General features: G+C 45.9%; 2 protein-coding genes across 3 annotated transcripts; one reads left to right on the forward strand and one right to left on the reverse strand.

Annotated features, from left to right (window-relative positions):
- Positions 1–1,220: 1,220 nt before the first annotated feature.
- scaf4a (SR-related CTD-associated factor 4a) lies at positions 1,221–10,233 on the reverse strand. The gene is made up of 19 exons (XM_053441566.1): positions 10,071–10,233; positions 8,732–8,815; positions 8,577–8,621; positions 8,324–8,485; positions 8,070–8,202; positions 7,511–7,647; positions 7,248–7,415; positions 7,043–7,128; positions 6,886–6,961; positions 6,492–6,668; positions 6,316–6,392; positions 6,007–6,191; positions 5,733–5,833; positions 5,281–5,394; positions 5,030–5,186; positions 4,780–4,907; positions 4,476–4,629; positions 4,237–4,386; positions 1,221–4,022 (listed from the first exon to the last, which is right to left on the reverse strand). The coding sequence occupies exons 1-19, from the start codon at positions 10,098–10,100 to the stop codon at positions 2,869–2,871; spliced, it is 3,318 nt and encodes a 1,105-aa protein (XP_053297541.1). The 5' UTR covers positions 10,101–10,233; the 3' UTR covers positions 1,221–2,868.
- Positions 10,234–11,794: 1,561 nt separating this feature from the next.
- hunk (hormonally up-regulated Neu-associated kinase) lies at positions 11,795–21,923 on the forward strand. Of its 2 annotated transcripts, none has more exons than XM_053442314.1 (9): positions 11,795–12,575; positions 15,288–15,580; positions 16,285–16,340; positions 16,678–16,813; positions 16,923–17,050; positions 18,480–18,606; positions 18,940–19,108; positions 19,260–19,419; positions 20,164–21,923. In XM_053442314.1, the coding sequence occupies exons 1-9, from the start codon at positions 12,336–12,338 to the stop codon at positions 20,904–20,906; spliced, it is 2,052 nt and encodes a 683-aa protein (XP_053298289.1). In that variant the 5' UTR covers positions 11,795–12,335; the 3' UTR covers positions 20,907–21,923. The 2 variants fall into 2 exon arrangements, with proteins under 2 accessions (XP_053298289.1, XP_053298288.1); XM_053442313.1 differs by having other exon boundaries at positions 11,797–12,575; positions 19,257–19,419.
- Positions 21,924–22,175: the final 252 nt, after the last annotated feature.

Below are 22,175 nucleotides of genomic sequence, written 5' to 3' on the forward strand. Positions count from 1 at the left end.
CACTATCACAAAATATATTGTTTTCACATTTAATCTTATCAACTCAAATCAATGAGCTCATATTTGCATAATCTTGCCTCTTAGGACGATAAAATGATATCAATAATCACTACAATATAATTCTGATGCATTGTCCAAGCACATTGAGGAGATGCAACAAATCACTATCTTCCACATATTTGTCAAATGTTTTGCTGTGTCAAGTGTTTTTCATTCTAGACCCGTAAAGACGAGTTAAAGACCACAACCTTCACCCAGGGGCAAACAACTGTATTTAAACTTAAAGACATTATAATGTGACTCATTTTCGTCTATATCACCCAGTGCCTACACTATTATGTTACATTACTGTCGGTTATGCTTAATTTAAAATGAGTAAAAATATTTCATGAAATATAATGCTGGATTTACCTTATATTCATCCATTTTGCATAGAAAATGCGAGGCAAGGCTTTGTCTAAACACTACACTGATCAGTATATCAGTATTATCACAAAGTTTATTTGAAGGGAAAAGGACTTTGTTCTCATTTGAAGATGAGCAATAACATATATTATTAACACATTATATCATATTGTATTATACTGCATTAAATTGCATATTGCAATCAGACACTGTTTACTGTTTTGCATTTTGCATATCACTTTTTACTTCACTTTTTATATCTTTTATCTTTTATATATTTTTAATCAGAAATGTTTATGTCAAAATAAATGTTACTTTGTATAAATATTGGTAAAAAAGTGAGTAAATAAGAAGTAAACAGTGAGTAAATATTTACTGGTTTTCTATTTTTTATTGCTTTTCCTATGTATGTTGTATTTATTGCATTTTTATGTTATTGCGTTTTTATGTTTCTATGTTCATTGTATGCAGCAATTACCAGAGCAAATTCCTTGAAGGTGTAAACCTACTTGGCAATAAAATACTTCTGATTCTGATTCTGAGGTAATTCATTATTCGGGCTGCAAAGATGGCCGCTCCATAAGCTTTTTCTTGCGGAGACTCAGACTTAAATAAAATAAATGTAAAAGCAGTTGGGTTTCTCCATAATATCGTACGGTCTTGACCTTCCTGTGGCGAGCTCCTTGAAATAATGTATGTTGTGATTTGGTGCTAGACAAGTACAGGATCAACCTGTAAACATCAACTTAATAAATTCAAAATTCACAGTAAAGATAGGCTTGTGGCTTTCAAAGAGACCATGACAAGCCAAAGGATTTGGTAAAAAAATAGTTTATTAAAAACAAATTCCTATGGTTGAAATATCGAAGATTTTCTGTCCATGTCTTTTGTATTTTTAACAAATCATAGAAACATCCGTCAACGTTCAAACCACGAGGAGTTAAAAACCTTAAAGCAAAGGGCCTCTGTTAATCCTTCAAAGTCAACGTGTTGTCTCTGATTAACGAGTCGCATATTATTAACAACAATGACCATGACACCTGTGGAAGAGTCAGTGTTACAAGCATATTTACAGCAGTGTGTCCCGAGCAGTGTTCTTCATTTCATCACATTAGTTCGGCCCGTGGTGTCTCTGGGTCAAATCCATGAGGGAGCAAGAGTTGGGATTTGTTGGGATTCTGGGTGTTTACACAAATATGTGTCTACAGTGAAACGGAAACTAAGTTTGCAGGCTGTGTTTATCAGTCAAAAAAAAACACGTTCAGCTTCAGGGATTCATTTTTGCATTTTCATATGGAAAAAACCAAATTATAGATCTGAATTTTCTGACATACATGAGATAAATAGATGAAGATTCCAAAACATAATTCAGCCCTTTTATCTGGTCACGAGATATCATACCCCCTTCTTCCCTACACAAAGGAAAAAACCATAAACATAAATCTGGCCCCTGGATTTTTGTTACAATAATTTAAATTAATTTTAGTTGGATTTTCCTCAGTTGGAGCCGCAAAAAGTTTCTTCTTTATTTAACTGACGGAAAAAATACACCTTTAGGCAAGAGTATGAGATTTAGACAGCGGAAAAAAGAAATGACCAAGGGTACAAATCTGAGAACTGTTGAATGACATTTTACTCAACTTTATGATGTTGATTAGTTAGTTTTGAGAACTTCATCAAGATGAAACTTCAGCTGTTTTTGAACAGCTGTGACAAATCTGGGTAGAAATCAGTTTCTTTACAAATGGACGTTCTCAAATTCAGTTTTGTATAACAATTACTCTTCTAGTAGTAGATCTAATTCACTTCAACTTCTGATTCTCATCGTCAAAAATCATAATTTGTTTCCTCCAGAGCTAGTTCACGGGAGATAAGCCATAATAAGCTTGGATTTCCTTATTCTTTCATTGATAAGTTTGTGAGCGGGTTAATGCTGAAATGGCTTTAAGAGAAACGGCTCTGAGTCAGTCACAATGTCTGTTAATAGCCCTTTCAAAGCTGTTCCTGAATGCTGACAAGAAAAACCAGATGAGACAACCAGCAGAAAGAATGGTGCTTCTATTGTTATAGAATTGATCTTTAGAGTTCGTCATATTTGGGCAAATTTTAAAAATATATTTAAAAAACAACATTAAGTGAGTGAGTGAGGAGATGAGGGTCATGAAGTAACACTACATTTGTGTGATATAAACCAACTGTTTCCGGTTTGCAAACCAATGGATTTTGTGTTTTGAGACATCGATGCAACTACAAATGACCATTTTAACCCGTTTGATAATATGCGTCGGAGAGGTTTGTCTTCAAGAAATCCGTTACTTCCCAGAAATGACCAATAGCAACTGAAATATGGTGACTAGCTCTTCTGCCAGGAGTTGAGGCTAGTGACCAAAGTGAAACCACCTGTTGTCTCTCAGGGGTTCGCAGCAGTCTCTGGCTGAAGGAGGAGTCAGAGTCAGAGCCAGTCTATGAAGCCGCTTCCTGTTCTGTTTCCGTGGGTTCACTTTGAGCTGGAGGTAAAGGCTCAGATGGCGTTGGCTCTGTCGCAGCAGCAGGTTCTGATTCTGCCTTTTGTTGAGGAGGTTCCACGCTTGTTTCTTTACTCGGTTCTTTACTCGGTTCTTTGCTTTCCACAGCAGCCTCAGGAGTCACACAAGGTTGCTCTGTGCTGTCCGAGGTCCGAAGTATGTCCATGTTTTCTACTTCGGCCAACCGATCATCCTTGTCCCACCGCGAGGCCCTCTCTCGCCGTTCCCGCTTCGGCCTTTCCCGCTCTTTTCCTTCTGCTCCTCTCGCTCTGTCTTGACTGCTTCCCTCTCCCCTTCCTCCTCCTTCCCCTTTCCCGTGATCCTTCTCCCCATCATCACTTCTCCCTCGTTCCCTGTCCTTGTCTAGACTGGTCCGCCTCTCCCTACAGTCCCGTCTGTCTCTATCTCTGTCACGATCACGGTCTCTGTCCCTATCTCTGTCCCTATCTCTCTCCCATCCTCCTCCACGCTGATTGCCCGCGTCCTCCTGCCAGCCTCCTCCCCTGCCTCTCCCTTCCATTCTCTCACCGCCTCCTCCCCTCCCCCCATCACCGAAGGGACGCCTTCCACCTCCAAAACCTCTGTCCCTCTCTCTGTCCATGTCCCAGTCTCTGTCCCTATCTGGCTCTCTGTCCCTGAATCCAGGTCTGTCTCCCCTGAATGGTCTCCCCTCCATTTCCTCTGGCCCTTCCTGACCGTGAGGGGCCCCTGGTCTGATAAAAGGAGTAGGAGGAGGACCTTGATGAGGAGGGGGGCCATGCCCATGGGGCGGGAAAGGAGCCCGAATACTGTGGGGAGGCAGCATCCCAAAGCCCCCTTTGGGTGGAAGGGGCTCGTGGTGAATCATCTGAGGGTGTGGCCCCCTGGGAATCATCTGTGGGGGCATAGGGAGCATGTTGGGGTGAGGCGGTCTTATTGCGTGAGGTGGAGGGAAACGCTGCATGTGTGGAAGTGGGGGACCGGGAGGACGCTGGAGTGGGATTATGCCAGGCCGCGCACCGAGCAGACCACCAGAGGGCGGCTGCATGTTTCCTGGATGACCACCTGGAGGTATACCTGACATAACACCTGGTGGGACACCTACTTGGTTACCTGAAGGAGAAAACGAAAAACAAACACAACTTTTAATTCTATGAACCCACAAACTCACTGATAAAATTAATCCTTAGTTTTTTAATTGATGAGATAGATTTTAATGGCCAAACACAATCATATATGAAGAGTTATGATGGGAAATCTTAAGACTGAGAATGACAGATAACAAATAACTGTCTGGTGAAAAGTCAGGGAAGAAAGAAAGACTGACCCATAGGACCCATCTGGTTGTTGAAGATGTTGGGACCCTCTGGGCCCTCAACGTTTTTCCTGTTGCCCAGACTGGCTGGGTCCAGGTCCTCTACTCCACCTTGGGAAGGAGGTGGGGGACCTAGATGCATAGATCCTGGGGGAGGGAAACCTGGGAGAAGAGAACGTACAATGAGTCAGGTCGGGTCGAGCAACTTCTGGTTTAAAGAGATGTGGTTCGATGGCAGTTGGAGGTGCTACCTGGAGGCATCTGCATAGGGTTGAAGCCGGGTCTCATGAAAGGAGGAGGGGGGACGCCAGGTGGGAAGGAATGCGGGGGCATGCCTATAGGACCAGGAAAGCCCGGAGGCTGGAGAGAACCCATGCCAACCATAGGTTGCTGCATTGGAGGAACCTGAGAACAATTACAACAATTAACTTAAGAAGTTATTTTAGTTGTACTTCCCTGTGACATTCTGGATCAAAATAACTTTCCGAATGGTATATACAAATATTTTCTAATATACTAGTGATAGATAAATAGCTGTAATTCTCAGTTGTTTACCTGCGCAGGCGGAGCAGCTGCTGCAGGCACAGGTAACATTGGCATCTCTTCCGGCTGCTGTGGCTCTGAACGGCCGTTGTGGGTGAGTTCCTCTGGTTGGTCCAGAGACTTCCTCGCTCCACTCCACTCTGGAAAACACAAACACAATTCAGAATCAGACTTTCATATTCCACACCAGAGTCTTGTGGGGTCTCATCTATGCCTGAATCTGTTTGTATGATGTCCTAAAAGGCCTGCTGCGAGGTTTCACCTGGTGACAAGGTGTCTCCATCCAGTATTCCTCCTTCTTTTAGCTCCTCCAACTGGTCCTCTCTGATTTTAGACCACGGTATGTAGGTGACACCCAGCTCCACGTCCCAGTACTGTTTGAAGTCAGCTTTTATGCCCTTGTTCAAAGCCCAAGCAATCTGCCAAGAAGAGAAAAAACAGCAGCTCTAGATTAGATTCTTTGCTTTCTTTTTGAGATGCCGACTGTTTTTATTCAGAGTGTAGCTCACTGACCTTTATGGCTTTCTGGTTAACCTTGTAAGATCCTCTGCCAAGCTTCTGTAGAGCCCTGAAGGCATCTTGACGAAGAATCATGACAATGTAGGCACAGCCACGTGGAGGAATCATCTTTACAAGAGGAACATAAACAGACAGGTTAGGAAAAAACATGGAGGCTGTGATTTCCAATTAGTCTTGTATTGTGGCACTTTGATAATCAGTTTAAATCAGTAAAAAGGTAGAAGAGCTAAGTGTGTTAGGATATCACCAAAATAAACAACAGCTGTGCATTAAAAACACAAAATATATCATGATAAATGTACTACTAATGACCAGTAGATACAAAAATACATGGGTTTCCATTATTCATGAACATATTTGGAACCCACTTTAGATGAGGAAATGCAATTCTGTTGTTACAAACCACACAATGGCTTAGTGCAAGTGATCTGAACAAGTCTGCTTACATTGATGGATTCTATCTCCCCAAACTCCTCCAGTATACAGGCGACATCTTGCTGTTGAGTTCTCTTGTCCAGCTGGCCCACCCACAGAGTTGTACTGCAAACTGAGATTGAGAAATAAAAAGGTAACATGAACAAGAAGTTTAAAAAAATAGAATAGAAGGAATAATTGTGATATCCTCCAAAAGACATTCTTATGACACAACTAAAAACTTACTGCACAAACCTAACAGTCCATGTCCCTTGATTAATTAAATAGGACGATAATCAGACTCACTGCTTAGTGTCTCGCTCTTGGGTGGCGGGAGGCCCTTCTGCCGTCGCTCCCTCTCTTTCTCTCTCTCCCTTTGCTCCAGAGAGCGAGGGCGTGGGGAATGGTGACGGCGGTCTCTGGAGCGCGAGCGCCGGTGCCTGGACCGCCGAGTGCGAGAATTAGAGCGTGACCTCCTCCTCTTTGGAGACCTGAAGACAAATAAAAGGCACAGGAACTCATGGTATGGTCATCATAAATAGGGAAATAAATGATAATTGAAGTGTGGATAATGAAACATAGTTTGACAGGTCACATGCTACTTTAGACGCCTACCTGGAGCCTGAGTGTGGTGACCTTCGGCCATGTCTGCCGTCCTTCACAGACGAGCGGTCGACATCCATTGACATATCCTGATGAGGTAGGAGAAGGAGGTGGTTATAATTAGCTATAAACTAATAAATCTACGACCCCTCATTTAAATGTTTATAGATTTAAACTGTCCCGTCTACCTGTTGTTGCTGGGCTGCGTTGTGGGGAGGAAATACCCCTGGAAAACCTGGAAGCCCAGTCGAACCAGTGAGGGGCTGCCCTTGCAGAGCGTGCCCCATAGGAGGCATCATAACTGGGAAGCTTTGTCCTGATGGTAAACCATAGGCCTGGTGCTGGCCATTAGGCGGAAGAGGAACCTGACAAACACATCGGTGGTGACTCTTATGCAAACACAACTGTTGGTTTTATATTTATAAATGTTGCCTTTCACAAATAAAGAGCTTGCAGTCTACTTTATATAATAATAATACATTGTATAGTAATAATATTTATATTGATTTTAAATTTTAAAAAATGGACTAGACTCGAAAGAAAAGATCAGTTCTTTTATAAATTAAGTTTTTATTCTCTTACCTGTTGTGAGTGGTCTTGCGACATGTTAATCATTGACGGATTAAAGTGCTGTGGGAAGGCCGGAGGCTGCTGCATACTGTGATAATAAAAATAAAACATGAGACTCACAGTTGTTGTTATTTTGAATTGTAGTACATTATATAAATCTAGGGCTTACAAAGAGGGCTGTGATGCACTGTCATCCTTTCTCGAGTCCTCTCCAGCATCTGGTTCATCGTCGTAGTCAAAACGATCCAGCAATTTCTATTTGAGAGGGAGACGGGTTCAACATGCAGAGCTTGTTCAGCCTCATTTAATTCTCATGGTGCTACAATGTCTTCACAGAGTTGACGGCAAATGCAAAAACAAAACCACACGGACACCTTGTCAAAGGTGGTTTTCTGCTGGCCGGGCTGGGGAGGATGTGGAGTGCCCGTGCCCAGGCCGGCGGTGACGTTTTGGGCCTGTGTTTGGCTCGTATGGAGAGGAGGCTGGGTGTTGGTGTCTGGCTTCGCTGGCTGCTGCTGAAAGTTCTGGAGCATCTGTTGAAGCTATAAAATGCCAGTGACAGAGTGAAAGAGAAGAGTTGTTTATTGGTGTGGGTCTAAGAGAGTTGCACTGCCAATCTGCGTCCGTGCACACTCACCTGCTGACCCTGTGACGACTGGAAGAGCTGTGCCACGGCAGCGAAGGCATCAGTGTTTTGCAGCTGAGCAGTGGACGTCATGGTGGGGTTTGCCGTCACCGAAGTAACCGGCTCTTTGGCTGGAGTAGGAGGAGAACCTGATGGACGAGAGGAAGCTTTAAGATAATTGTGAGCAGCACACAAACCACCAACATTCACTGATACTTAACATATCAATATCACATTTCAATATACAATATAAATTAAAAGGAAAATGTAAAAATCTGCTCCTGAAATAATTTCAGGCAGTCTATCACATTCAAGAGGCCTTGGTGACCTTTGACCTTTGACCACCAACAATTTATCAGATTATCCTCGAGTGCAAGTGAATATTTAAACCACATTTTAAGAAATTCACGAGAATGGGAGGGACGGACAACTCGAAAACATAACACCTCCGGCCCCTGGCTGTTACAAACTGAACTAAATTTGAACTATAAAGTTGTGTTTGTATTTAAAAACAATTAACATATCATGGCCTAACAAACGACTGGCTTGTGCGTACAACCACACGCGTTACCTGGGTCATCTGTGTCCATATATTGGGCAGCACCACTGCTAGACCCAGCAGCCATGTCCAGGAGGGGCTGAATAATCTCGATCTTGAACACCCCATTCTTCTGCCACAGGTTCAACACCCGCACAATCTTACTCTGCAAAGGAACATAACGGGGCAGGGACAAAGGTCAAAGACAAAATCATTTTCTAATAATTGAAAACTACAACAGGGCCAAACATGACACTGAAACTTTAACCAGGTCTTGGTGTTCTTACCCTGTCTTCTATAGGGCAAAGGCAGAGGTTCTCAAATGTTCCTGTGATATTTTTGGTAAATCTTGGGCCAAACACGTCCTTGTCCGATCCAAACTGGTGTCGGGACTGCCGAACAATGGAATCCACCACATACAGACCTGCAATCTTGTACTCAGACTTGCACTGGGGAAAGCAGAGGGAGAAAACAGATTCTCAATACAATTATGTTGAGTAGAAACTGGGTGGTGACTGAATTTGGATACGTCTCTCTCACCTTCTTGACAAACTTCTCCACGATCTGGACCACATGTTTGTAGAGCTGAGAAAGAGAGGAGCGAGCGAGCGAGTTACAAGCAAGAAAAATACTCAAACCATAGTAGATATAATATTTTTTCACAAAAACAACAACAGCACAAAACTCGTTCTTACTTTCATAGCTTTGATGGCTGATTTGGTGATGGATATCATCTTCGCCCGAGAGATCGGGGGCTTGGAGTCCATCAAGGAGAATAACTAGAGACACAGGAGATAACAGATGAGACACAGAGGGTCTGGGGCTGAGAGGGCTGAGCTACAAGACACCTTTACAAGATAAGCTTTTTACAATTTGAAGTTTTAGTGACACCAAGAGGTAGAATTAAACCTCATATTTTGTGGGCAATGAATGTCTCTGCCATCCCAAGCTAATCATCCTTTAATAGACAATTTATAATGCTGTGGTTTGTCTAGTGGGTACATTTTAGTGGTTTATCTGGCGGTACTGATGGTTTTAGGAGTATGTGCAGTTTGGAGCAGCTTGATCGAATTCAAGGAGAATTTAGGACCTTGGCGGAAGAATGTGCTCTAGTGGAAGTTAGTCCAATTCCTCGTCGGCTCTGAGGAGATGCACTAGTGATGTTTTGTCAACACAAGCTGCATAACTTATATTAAAATGAACGAGAACTAATAGGCACAGTTGAAATCAGCTAAGTGCAAGTTGTTTTTTTAATCCAGGGATGACTTGACTTCAGTTGCACTTTACATTGAGAAATGTTTCATATGCACACGAGATAACAAGTGATTTCCAAACCACAACAACCACGTCTGTGGTCCAGACAGACAGAAACTGTGCTGTGGAAACTTCAAGACTCATCTCGAGACGCTGTGTCTGTAAAGGTTAAGTGCAAATCAAAGTATCAGGGCTGATGAGACAGACACTTGTGTTACGGTCACAGGTTTGTGTGTCTGTGTGTGATCCATGAGGAGTCCATGCGATTCAAAAAGGAGCCATGAGGAGAAACGAGAGGAACCAGCAACACCAGCAGACTCCACCTGTTTGTGAACTGGTTGCTAGCTCTTAGTTAAAATTCTGCTTTGACAAACACGTGCTGTATTCACTCAGTGAGGTGCATGAGTGTTTGTTATGATATTTAGTTTGTAAGCTAACAGGGCGACGCTAGCATCAGGGGAGTGTTTCCTGTGTACCATTGCTGCCAACAACCGCACAAGCTAACATTGAAATGAATACAGGTGGGGGCTAACGGTAGCTAGCCACGGTTACGCTAGCTTTTCTGATAGGCATGGAATACTTGAATTAACCTGCGCTGCACGCGTGCTGCACGGATGCTAACCCGGGTTAGCCATGCACCGGGCAACACGGATATGTCCGGCTAGCTTAACCGAGCAGGCCCCCCCCGGTAAGTGCTGCTCGGCTAGCTCCGGGGAGACGCAGCCCCGCGGCCAGCCCCGCCAGCCTCGGCGGGTCCAGGGTGTCTTTGGGGCCTCTTACCTCCTGGTTAAAGGCGTTGACGGCGTCCATGGCTGCCCGACGCCCCCGAGCCTGCCCCTCCGCACCAGATTCCCCGCTTATAGCGACGCTTATCCGCGGAAGGGTCCGAACAACATGTCCGCTCCCGGTGGCTAAAGGCAGTTAGCTTAGCATCGGTGGAGCTCGGCTCGGCGGTTACGGCAAAGCATGATGGGATTCAATGCTGCAGTTCCGCGTTTTGTCCACTGGGTGGCGGAGTGCTCAAGGTTTAGAGAATGTTGTTTTGGATTATTATTATTTATATGTTAAAAGTTGTGGTTAACATTACTATGGTTACTAATAATAGTATTGTTTATATTATTATAATTATTGTTAGTAGTGGTAAAAAATACCACATTCAAAATATGTTATGTGATATAAACAATAGGTAACGAAAAGTATTTCTGATATGCAACTACACTAAAAATAAACTTGTGTATCATCTCAGTTAAACTGTGGATACCAACTATTATTATGCTGGACTTCTTCAAGATCTCAGTTTAAACCATGAAACAAGTTGAAGGTTGACGTTATATTAGAAACATGTTTTTATTTTACAATCAAAAGGGAGAATTCCTGTTGGACCTCTGATGTTTCTGGGGTGAAGATAAATAATAAATCTACCTTTTAAAGTTAAAATCCATGTCATCAAGTTGACCCTCACAGAAAAAATATGTTTGCCCCTTGGACAGATCTGTTTCAGGGGTGACCTTCGTTTTAAAAGCTCCCTGTAGGACACAGAAAGACAAGTTCAAGTTCACCAAGGCTGCAGGCTAAGAGATGTGGGACTGACTCCCAGCACCAAGCCATACTGGTTTCTGTGCTGTGTGTGGTGTGGTATGAAATTTGTCCAATAGATGGTGGTATACTTACACATTTGCCTTCATGTCTGGTTTAGTGTCTAGAAAGCATGCTTCAGCGGGCAGGTCTAACTGGATGTTGATATCATTCTCTCTCCCTCTAGGAATCCATATAAACTCAGCAACCACACCTGTATAACGCATATTTAGACCTCAATCTTAATGGCACAGATTAAAAAAACAACATAATGTTCACGTTGGTTATTACAACAATATTTCATCCAATTCCTCTATATGGTCAGGTGGAGCTGGATACAGGGAGACAATGTGTCTGAAGCTGCTGCCCCTCCCTGCAGGTGTCCTCCACTGAGTGATGAACACTGCGTTAATTAGGCCAGTGAGCACCTCCATGGGGGGGGGGGGGGGGGGGGGGGCAAATGCTCCTTTGTCTGTCGATGATTGTGCCGGGGTACAACTTCATATCTGGTGGCTGTACTCCAAGTTCAGCAACAACCAGTTAATGGGTCGAAGGCGATGGGAAAATAATGACAACAGATGCCGGTGGTGCCTGGAACCAATGTGGACTGACAATATTTATATATGATCATAAACATCGGAGACAGGGATGGTCACATTTGAGCCCGTAATTGAGGGATTGTGGCGCTGCCTCGGGCAAAGGGCGACCATTTGGATCCATTACGCACTAAATTAATCTGACAAAACATAACAAAGCATAAATCCAGAATAAAAAAACAACAACTGTGTAAATAATTGCAGTCATGATGTCACTGCCTCCAACCAACACATGTATTCTTTGTTCTGAGCCGCGCACGGCCGGAGCGCACCATGCGTGTCAGCGGTGCCGGGCGGAGTTGTCGCCCTTGTTCTCACATGCGCTCCGCCCGCCTGCGCTGATTGGATTGAAACTCACCACCACCACATTTCGAGGGGCTGTGTGTGTGTTTTCCTTCACACTCACACACTAAGAAACGCCCCCCACCAGATGACCGGGAAAGTCACTTCAAACCGAGCAACACGCTGCCTGCACACAGAGCATTCCAGAGGAGGCGCATGTTCGGATGAAGCGACGCGCAGCGCAGCAGCCAGCCTACCTCTCTGCTCCTTCGGTGAAGCCACGGGCATTAAGACAGGTTGCGTCAGGTGATAACGTCCCATGATTGGAGCTGACATATTTTCCGTGTGTCGTTTCAATCCGAGCTGGTGCACTAATCGAGATTTGTCTCGGAAACCGCTGAGTGCGCGCACGGGGCTCTTCGGATGAACAGGTGGCGCAGGCTCCCGGTTCCCTTAATTTGTCATTAGGGGCGAGACGCACGGAGTTCACGCACTTCACGTTAAGCGGTTTAATACCTGCCCTCAAGGTGGGTGAGAGTCGAGCTTCGTGCGCTTTTTTCTCCACAAGGAGACACTCGGCCGTGGAGCTGTGATGCCAGTTGCGGACAGCAATATGCTGGTGGACAACGGGCACGGGAAATACGAGGGCAAGACCCCCAGCAGCGCCGGGAACGAGAGCGTCCTCCCGGCCTCGCTGGGCAGCCCCGCCGCGGACATCCTCAAGAACTTCTACCACACCAAGCGGGTCGGGAACTACCTGATCGGGAGGAAGCTGGGAGAGGGCTCGTTCGCCAAAGTTAGAGAAGGTCTCCATGCGCTAACCGGGGAGAAGGTAAGCGCGTAAATACGCAACAGTGCGCCGTGTGTTTTTATGTCTCTTGCATGTTTGTTATTGCATATCATCAGATTTAAGACAGCTTCTGTTGATTTTATAACCAATGAGAGGAAATACACTTGCAGAAGAATTTAACATTTAGAAAGAATGAGTGGCATCCAGCTTGGCTTTGATATGGTTTTACATTTCAGTGCCAGCTGTCACTGGGCTCATGCCTGTGGCAACATAACTCACGTCAGCTCTCTGAGACATTTTGTACATTGTGGTTTTATTACCATATGTCAGCACAGTCTTACTCACACTGATTAACCTGCAGAGAAAGTGATCAGCCGTTTGCACTGGGAACCTTTGTTACTGAGGCACCAGCAGCTGGGGGACTCAGCAGGACTTGTTTTTTTCCAGCCAAGCTCCACTGACAATATTTACTTTTTATTGTGAAAGCAGCCAGTGTCTCTCTCTCTCCCTCTCTCTCTCTCTCTCTCTCACCCTGTGTGATCCACGTTGGAGTTGTTGCGTTGCTGCCCTGAACCTCGGCTTTGTCTGCCGCTGCTGGAGGTGGTGATCTCACCGCTGTGGGACACTGAGAGGGGAATTGGCCGGCCTATGAGAGAGCAGAGATGCTACTTGCATATGAAATCGTGCTGTTGATAAATGGGCTTCAGCCTCATTATGATTCCGCCAGCACAGGGCTTTGATATGGGCAACCACTGGCCACTGGTTGCCTTTGTCTCCTCAGGCTGGTTTTGATGGGGGGAACAGCCAAGAGGAGATTTGCATATTGGAAAAACAAGCACCCCTATTTCCCCCCATGCATCTCTCCACGTGTGCCTCCCCCCCAATATCCATTTGTATATATATGTACAGTAGAATATCAACACAGCCTATATGTCATTAAAATTCATATTTATCAAATTAACCCTTATTGAGAACCCCCCCCTCCTCATTCCACTGTGTTGCCACGAGGTGAAAAGAAAGCGCTGCTCTCCTCATCCCTCCTTCCCTCACTCTCTTTGTTGAGGATGATGCAAACACTGGCAATCTCACAACCGAGCATCATCCCCATGCTCGCCCTCTCCTCACGCTCTCTCTCTCATTCAGTGGGAGCAGCGGGCGATGGGGGGGGGGGGGGGGGGGCAGTGAGGTTATTCAAGCATAAAGGGTGAGATAGTGAGGGAGGGCATACCGGAGGGCTCCTGGGTTATTTCCTTTTTAGCATCCCTAGAAAGTCAGCGTGGATGTAAGGGGTGAGAAAGCATGTGTGTGTGTGTGTGTGTGTGTGTGTGTGTGTGTGTATGTGTGTGTGTGTGTGTGTGTGTGTGGGGGGGGGGATATGAAAGTGAGGAGAGGTGAGAGAGGGTCCTGTCATGGTCAGGGGGTTAGTGAGGTCACTTGCATGTGTTTTTGATGTCTGTAACCCACTTTCCCCTCCATGCGCCCTCCACCCCCCCCCCCCCCCGTTTCTCTGTCTGAGGGGTCGCCTGATAAACAACTGAATCCCCCAGAAGCCCCCTGGCTGGGCATACCCCTCCCCCCTCTGTGCCCCCCCCCCTCCCCTCTCTTCTCCTCATATATAGACAGGCCTACTGTAAATACAGTGCTCCCTCCCCTCCCCCCATACATACCCTGCTGCACCCCCGTCTCTTACCCACACTGCCTGGCGTAAACATGCGGGGGGCATGATGCTGTATTGTGACGGCTCGATGAACACAGGCGCACAAACACACACACTCACACACACGCACACGAACTGCCAGGTTTAATTAGCAGCTGTAAAAAGGTTTTCAGAGGTGAATCAATTATCAAAGATGAAAGGGAATAAAAAAGAATGACAAGCTGAAGGACATAAGAAAGAGAGGACACACACACACACACACACACGTATAAATACAACCACTTTGGCCCTCGCCATTTCTTTAATGGATATGGTGATTAGTTTCAGCAGCCATGTCTTTCCATGTCTGTGGTCTCTCCTTGAGATGATTTGCTGTGTGCGGTGGCCACGCTCTTGAACCCAGTCCAGACGGGACACAAGGAGACATCATGGGCACAGGATGAAATAGAGTCGACAGAGTATGTTAGTGAATGTAATTAGCCACAGACGGCAGCAAAGTGTTTTGTCATTCAGGTAAAGGACATGCGCTGTTGGGTTTTTTTTTTAATGAGAAGATTCTCCAATGAGACAAGGGCAGAAACACAGACAGACGGTGACGGGATGAGTAACTGAAGGAAAAAGAAAAAGAACTGCTGGATATCTGTTCTCCTCAATCTGTTGAGTCCCTTTCAGGAAAGGAGCCGATGCATCCCGCCTCAGTTTCTCCTCTCATGTGTGTTTAATTGCAACTGACCTCTGGCAAATGGGCGAGCATTTGGCCCTGGTGCCCTCTCAACAGATAGGGCAACATTTGCTTTTCGTCCTAGTTTATGATGGTTCAGTAAACCCACCAACACACACACCTCCCCCCCCCCCGCTGCAGCCTCCAGGCCCTATAGCGCCTCAGTTGTCCCACATAGGGAGCAGCTGTGAGGGAGAGGCCAGTGTCGAGTTATGTACTCTGCAATGGAGCCTCGGAGCTCATCACCTGTTAGACTGCCGCCCCCCGAAAATCTCTGTTCCAGACCCAGAAGTGCTCCATTCTCCATGGGTATTATTCACAATATCATATGGCACAATGTTTAACTCTCTTCTCCCTCCTGTCTCACTTGCTCCAGGTGGCGGTGAAGGTGATAGACAAGCGGAAGGCCAAGAAGGACTCGTACGTGACCAAGAACCTGCGGCGGGAGGGCCACATCCAGCAGATGATCCGCCACCCCAACATCACGCAGCTGCTGGACATCCTGGAGACGGACAACAGCTACTACCTGGTGATGGAGCTGTGTCCCGGCGGGAACCTCATGAACCGCATCTACGACAAGAAGCGCCTGGACGAGAGGGAGACTCAGAAATACATCCGGCAGCTGGTGCTGGCTGTGGAGCACCTGCACAGGGCGGGCGTGGTGCACAGGTATAAAAACAGAAGCAATTGATTGTTATAAAGCCGAGAGAAACATTTATCTCGAGCAGAATTTCAATGCTTAGGAAATATTGGGTTTTGTTATCCATAGCTTAGATAGCTATGTGCTGTTTGTGGGATAAAGCTGACTTTAAGATCTCTGAGTCAGACATGATCCTCTTTCTCAAAGTGTGGGTTAAGTCCTCATTCTGCACATTACTGCTAATCCACAAGTTACTGGATGTGTCTGCAGTTAGGTGCTTTAAGTGGTTTCCCAGACGTTAAGATACAAAACGTTTTTTTTAATAAGGGAAAATGAAACACATTGACTTCATCTCAAATTCCTTCAAGATCTTTCCCAGAAATGTTCAGTTCTTTGTCGCTCAGACTCTGGGAACTAGATTTCAATCCTGCTGAGAAGGCCCACGTTGATAACTGTGTAACAGGATTTCTCAGGCTGAGGAGGATCTGTGGGCACACAATAGACCCTGAAAATCAGCCAGTGTGACCCACATTGGGAGGGTCATGTATGCATGTGTCGGGGTGTGTGTGTGTGTGTGTGTGTGTGTGTGTGTGTGTGTGTGTGTGTGAGGAGGGGGGGGGGGGCAGACCTCCCCTCCTTGTGCATTGTGTGATGATGACGGCTCAGATAAGTTGTCTAGTGTAAACGCTGACACTGCGCCGGCGTTGACGTCCTTGTTTTCTTTGTCTTCCAGGGACCTGAAGATAGAAAACCTGCTGTTGGATGAACAGGACAACATTAAGCTTATAGGTAATTCAAACCCTCTGACCTCAACAGTTGCTGTCTCACCTCAAATCACCTCTTTCTGGAGTAAATCTCCTACAGCAGAAATAGTTTAACGATAGAAGAAAGTCTTTCAAAGCCAATTACCCTGTCTCAGTTGGAGTACCACAGCTCCCCCGCATGTGGTGAAGGCCAAAGAGCAATTAAATATCCCGTTAAAACCCCTACAAGCTCTCACCATAGTGCTAATCTGCTTCTGTTTGTGTGTGTAACGCCGCAATGAAGCCGCTTGTTTAGCGACTCGAGCTGAAGAGACAACAATAAACCCAGAAACAACACTCACCCCACCTCCTCTGTCCCGCAGACTTTGGCCTCAGCAACTGCGCTGGCATCCTGGGATACTCAGACCCCTTCAGCACCCAGTGTGGGAGCCCGGCATATGCCGCCCCGGAGCTGCTCTCCAGGAAGAAGTACGGCCCGAAGGTGGACGTCTGGTCCATGTGAGTGCACCCTCCTCTTTACAGCCAGTTAGTTGTCGAATGAATATCAACATGTTTAAATACATTTGTTTATTTCAAAGTGTTTTTAATATATATCCTCGTCCCCCAGTGGTGTGAACATGTACGCCATGTTGACCGGGAATCTGCCGTTCACTGTGGAGCCCTTCAGTCTCCGAGCCCTGCACCAGAAGATGGTCGACAAGGAGATGAACCCTCTGCCTCCTTCACTCTGCACAGGTAAACGATAAAGACACTTAATTAAGATAAATAAAAGAGGTTGATCCAAAATCCCCACTCTTAACAGAAATCAGTTCCCTAAATGCATCAGTTAGTTCTCTTTAAGATCCATGAATTGGGTAACATGTAAATGCAAGTGACTGTGGATAAGTACAAAGTGTGTTTTTAAAGGAGAACACTGAGGTAGCATGTCTGAACGAACAAGGAAGCCTGTTCCTGAGAGTGAAATCCTCCCTCAGTCATAAGTCCTGCCCTGGGTACTGTGTGTGCAGAGCTGTGAGACACGATAAGGTCATGACTTCACACACAGGCACACCTTTTGTGTGCAGATGTACAGAAAAACTAAGGGTTCCAAATAGTTTTAGTTTTAGACCCTACAGGTACAGTGCTGTACATACCGCCTCCCCTATATAATTATAATTACAGCTTATTACTCGCATGAGAGCGCAAAGAATGTTGACATTGACATGTGAGATTTTAAAGTCCAGGCGTCTGCCAAGTGACACGCAAGACATGAAGATGGGAATTCACAGATAAGCTGCTGCTCTGTAGTCACGTCAGGAGCTCTCCTTGTGGGTGTGTCAATAAACAACAGATTTCCTGAGAATCGCTCCTGCTGCCTTATCAGCATTGTTGAGCGGCCGTCCAACCAGCAGCCTGTTCCAAAGTAAACCAGGTGTGAAGCAGGCTCTCCGGTTGGATCTGTTGTTCTCCATCCTCTGCCCACGAGCATGTACACAAAAGTCCAGGTTTCTCAAGTAAGAGCTTGTCAACCTTGGCACGAGTACAATCACGTCCTTATCTTCTTATCTGTAAATCACAGGAGCAACTGTTCCTGTTGGTTAACAATAAAAGGTCAGTTCGTCAGAAACGTTATCTTATCGGTATATAGCTGTTCAGTTTCTCATTAGCCTGCCAATTGTTTGAAGGCTTTTTTGTTTGTCAAAATTGTCTTTAATCTAATCTTTAATTGCACTACTACTAAATGGGTTAAATGTGATGGGGCACTACCCTGTAATGCAACATGAGGACTTGAGGACAAAAACAAAAACCTGTGACTTGTCAGGTGCGTTCCAGTCGCTGCGATTACGTCGCTCACAGTTCTCTTGAAGCGGAGCTTAACCCGTATTATGCAACTACCTGTTTATCAAGCAACAACACAGATAAGTCTTTTCATCCGTGTTGTGCAACGATGAAATGAAAACAGATCAGAGGTTCAGTGGGATTCAGGGAAACAAAGTGTGAGTCAGAGCGGTTTGCTGCATGCGAGACAATATCCGCTCGTCAGTCTCTGAGTTGTCAACCAGAGAGCAGTCACATTTCTGAAGTGAAATATCTGATGTGAGGACATGAATCCACTTCCTGCAGTGAGTGGAGTGTGTGTTCGGTGGCAGAGTATGAATATGTATCCTCTCTCTCTCCCTCTCAGCTGCCATCTGTCTGCTGAAGAAGCTCCTGGAGCCAGATCCCAACAAGCGTCCCAATATCCATCAGGTGATGGCCGACTCCTGGCTCCAGCTGGCCAACAAGAACACCGGGGCCCCGTACCTCAACAGGTAAGACCCCCCCACACACACACACACGTTTCACCCGCCTTGGGTTTGCATGTCGTTTTCTTTCAGAGCCTCAGAGCCTGATAAACGATGATGTGAAAACTTTTATTTTGCAGAATAAACAAAGCAGAAAAGATGTTATGTAAACATTTAAAGTTTATGGTTAAACAAAGGTCACGTCTTTGCAATCAGGGTTTGATACAGACAACTTAGGAATAATTGCCAAATTAAAAGAAAATATATATATTTGTACTTATTGGGCGGTATATCATATTGGAGATTTTTTACTACAGATTTTCTTTACAAGCATTAACTCTCTCTCTCCTCTGTGTTCAGGATCCACATTGAAGAAATCAACCACACGGTGTTGCTGCACATGACGGAGAAAATGGACTACAAGCACAGCGAGGTCCTGAGCGCCGTGCTCACCAACCGTGCCTGTCACACTTTGGCCGTGTACTTCCTCCTCAACAAGAAAATGAAGAGAATCTCTAAAGAGTACAGGGTAAGGGGCCACAGCGGTTTTTAATGACACCTGTACTCAGTCTACAGGAGCGCAGGCATGGCGAGCTGATAAAAGTGGTTTCACAGGAACAGGTTTTTGACAGACGCTGGGGGCTGACGCTAATGTGCGGTTTGCCTTGTCTTCGCAGCAGATGCAGTTCCAGGAGCAAAAGAAAGGCGAGAAGCAGAAGAGCGAATACTTCCAGACGCAGTGGAGGAAGCACGTGGACAAGCTCACCATCCCGCCCAAGCAGACGCCCGTCTACCTGGCCGCCAGCAAGGGGCCGAGCAAGGAGAAGAAACACAGGACAGGTGAGGGTTCAAAAGATGCTCCAACATTTATCTTTAACGAAAAAGATAAAAGAAAAACCTGCTGCTTCATTTATCTATTTTTCTTTATCTACTTTATTCATACAGGGTAGGTTGACTGAGCATGCATGTTCTTGTACACCAACAACCTCACACACAAGTAGTTTCCCAGTGATCCATCCACCCCTCCTCCAATCCATCCATCCATCCATCCATCCATCCATCCATCCATCCATCCATCCATCCATCCGTCCGTCTGGGAGGACACATCTCGGACGAGTTGTCATAGGGCAAACATGCAGCCACTCGCTGTTTTTTTTACAAATGTAATTTACCTTGTGACAAAGTGATGAGTTAGTAAATCATTTGGAATGGAAGTAATCTGGAACGAGCAACAAAGCAGAATTAATTAGTTAATAACTACTTCACACTCGACCTGGCACCGGTGCAAAAGGTGATAGTGATCAATCCTCATGTAACAAGAGCTGTTGAGAAAGCCCAGAGGCCATTACAGATGTTGCTTGTCAGGACAGGCCGGTCTCGGCACCTCGTACCTTTAACGTCTGAATGTGACGAGCTGGCATTTTAATCAAGAGGTTTATCTGCCCTGACATGACATCTGTAGGATCTAGACATGTAGGCGTGCAAATGCATCCAGAGAAGCAGCAGTTGAATGTGCTGCAAGTTGAGCAAAATCTACGATTCATATTCCCTAAATGTAACCAGGCTTCCTTGTTCCCTCCTCAGGTCTTTTGCGTGTCATAACCGGTGGCCATCGGAACTCCCCCCTGGCCCCGCCCGGCACCGTGGCTTCTTCTTCGATGGAGTATCTAGAGATCCAACCGCTTTTTAACAACACCCCTAAGCAGCGGCGGCGACTGGCCACCCTCCCTCAAGTCAACACGAGCCCGGAACACAACATTCCCGCTCCCCCGGCTCCCTCACCGATCGGCATGCACTCCTTCGGCTCCCTCTCCAAAGCCGAACAGATCGAAGACACCCCCACGTCCCCCTGGTACAAGCTGACCAACGGCACGCTGGCCCCACCCCGCCACGTCTCGGCCTTTCATCCCGACTCCTCTTACTTAAAAAAGGCCACGATCCCCAGTCCTCCGGTGCTCATCGTCAACCCGCAGCCCAAGAAGAGCATCTCGTCAGATTGGTGCGGTTCCTCCGACACCAGCGGCAGCCCCCCCAGCACCGTGGGAAGCCCCCCAGGTAGCTCGGCTTTCAGCCCTCCCAAGTCCGCCTTCAGTGCCCTTCAGTCTGCATTCAGTCCCCCCTCCAACAGCAGCAGCAGTGACCCCGAGAGCCCCACGCACCGCAGCAGGTTCCCCTCCATGGGCATCGGACAGATCCTGAAGAAGAAGGTGCAGCTGCAGCCCTTCAGCTTCCGACCAGAGCAGGTTTTGGAGGAAGTGGTTTCTCCTCCTCCCTACCCCATGCAGACTCTCCTCTGTGCTTCTGGTGCGCTCAAGACCCTCTGCTGAGGGGCGGGGGGGCGCAAAGAGGAAAAGAACGAAAGACAGACTGAACTCAAGGCCCCTCTCAACACGTGATCGGAGTTGGAGAGGTCTTCCGGAGCGGCCTTCTGAACTGTGAACTGTCCCTTTATTGTGACTGAGCCACTTTTTATGACACCGTGATCCTTTAAATGAGAAATGGAAAAATTAGGAAGAAAACTAAAGTTGTGTGAGCGAGAGTTAAAAATGTATTATCGCTCATCGCCACTTATGTAAAGAGAGGCGGTGACACAGAGGACGAGATTTGAAACGGATCCTGAACCTCGTGTTGTCCTAGATACAAAGTGAACATGGGACATCATGTAATGTGGCGCAAGGTGTACACACACCAACACATGCGCACACACACACACACACACACAAGACACTGTATTATACACTGAGCCAACACACACTCCCTCATGTAATAATTGCTGTTACTAACTGAACCGCAAACTGATTTCACACCAGCTAATGGACCCGCTTCCCCTGACCCTGAATACATGTTTCAATGTTTTGTCTGTGTTAAAACTCACTAAGATATCCACTGACCTCCAGTCAGCCGGCACCGTGTTCCCAGTGCTGACTGGATTTAAAAAAAAAAGAAAAGAAAAGCAATCCTCACTGCACTATTCTTAAAAACCAAAACCTGTACTAACAACGGTGTCGACCATCTTTTACCTCACTGCATAATTCATACGTTGATGTGTAGCAGCGGTTGATTGTGACGCGCTTGTGGGCGTGTCTGAGCGTTAGTGCCATTAGAGGAGAAGTCACTTTTTTTATAGCACTCTCATTAACGATCACTCTTTTTTACACACGAGTGTTGCGTAACTTTTTTGGACCCACAGGGGAAACTCGAACCGTACAAGTCTTAATCCTGACTTTCTTACAGCGGGATGCGTCTATTTATAGTCAGTTTTGAAGATAAAAAAAAAGAAAGATTTAAAAAAAAAAAAAAGAGAGAGAGATTTAAAGGCCTTACGAAACTGATCAACCTCGCCCGAGGCTGAGGGAATGAAGGGAGGAAGAACATGATCAGAAAAAAAAGAAGAGACTCACTTCCTTTTGTCTTAATACTGTAGTTTGTGCAATAGTCTTAAGTGTTACCTGCAATGACGAGTATTTGCCAAGAGCTCCCTGAGAGATATGTGAAATATTGTGCTTGTAAATATCAAAGAAACGACTCTTGTGTTTCCTGAAGCTTGGGGTTGTTCAGCCGGAGCCGCTCAGTCGCTCCATGACACTGCCCGACTC

This window comes from Pleuronectes platessa, chromosome 15 (genome assembly GCF_947347685.1).
Source record: "Pleuronectes platessa chromosome 15, fPlePla1.1, whole genome shotgun sequence".
Lineage (NCBI taxonomy): Eukaryota > Metazoa > Chordata > Actinopteri > Pleuronectiformes > Pleuronectidae > Pleuronectes > Pleuronectes platessa.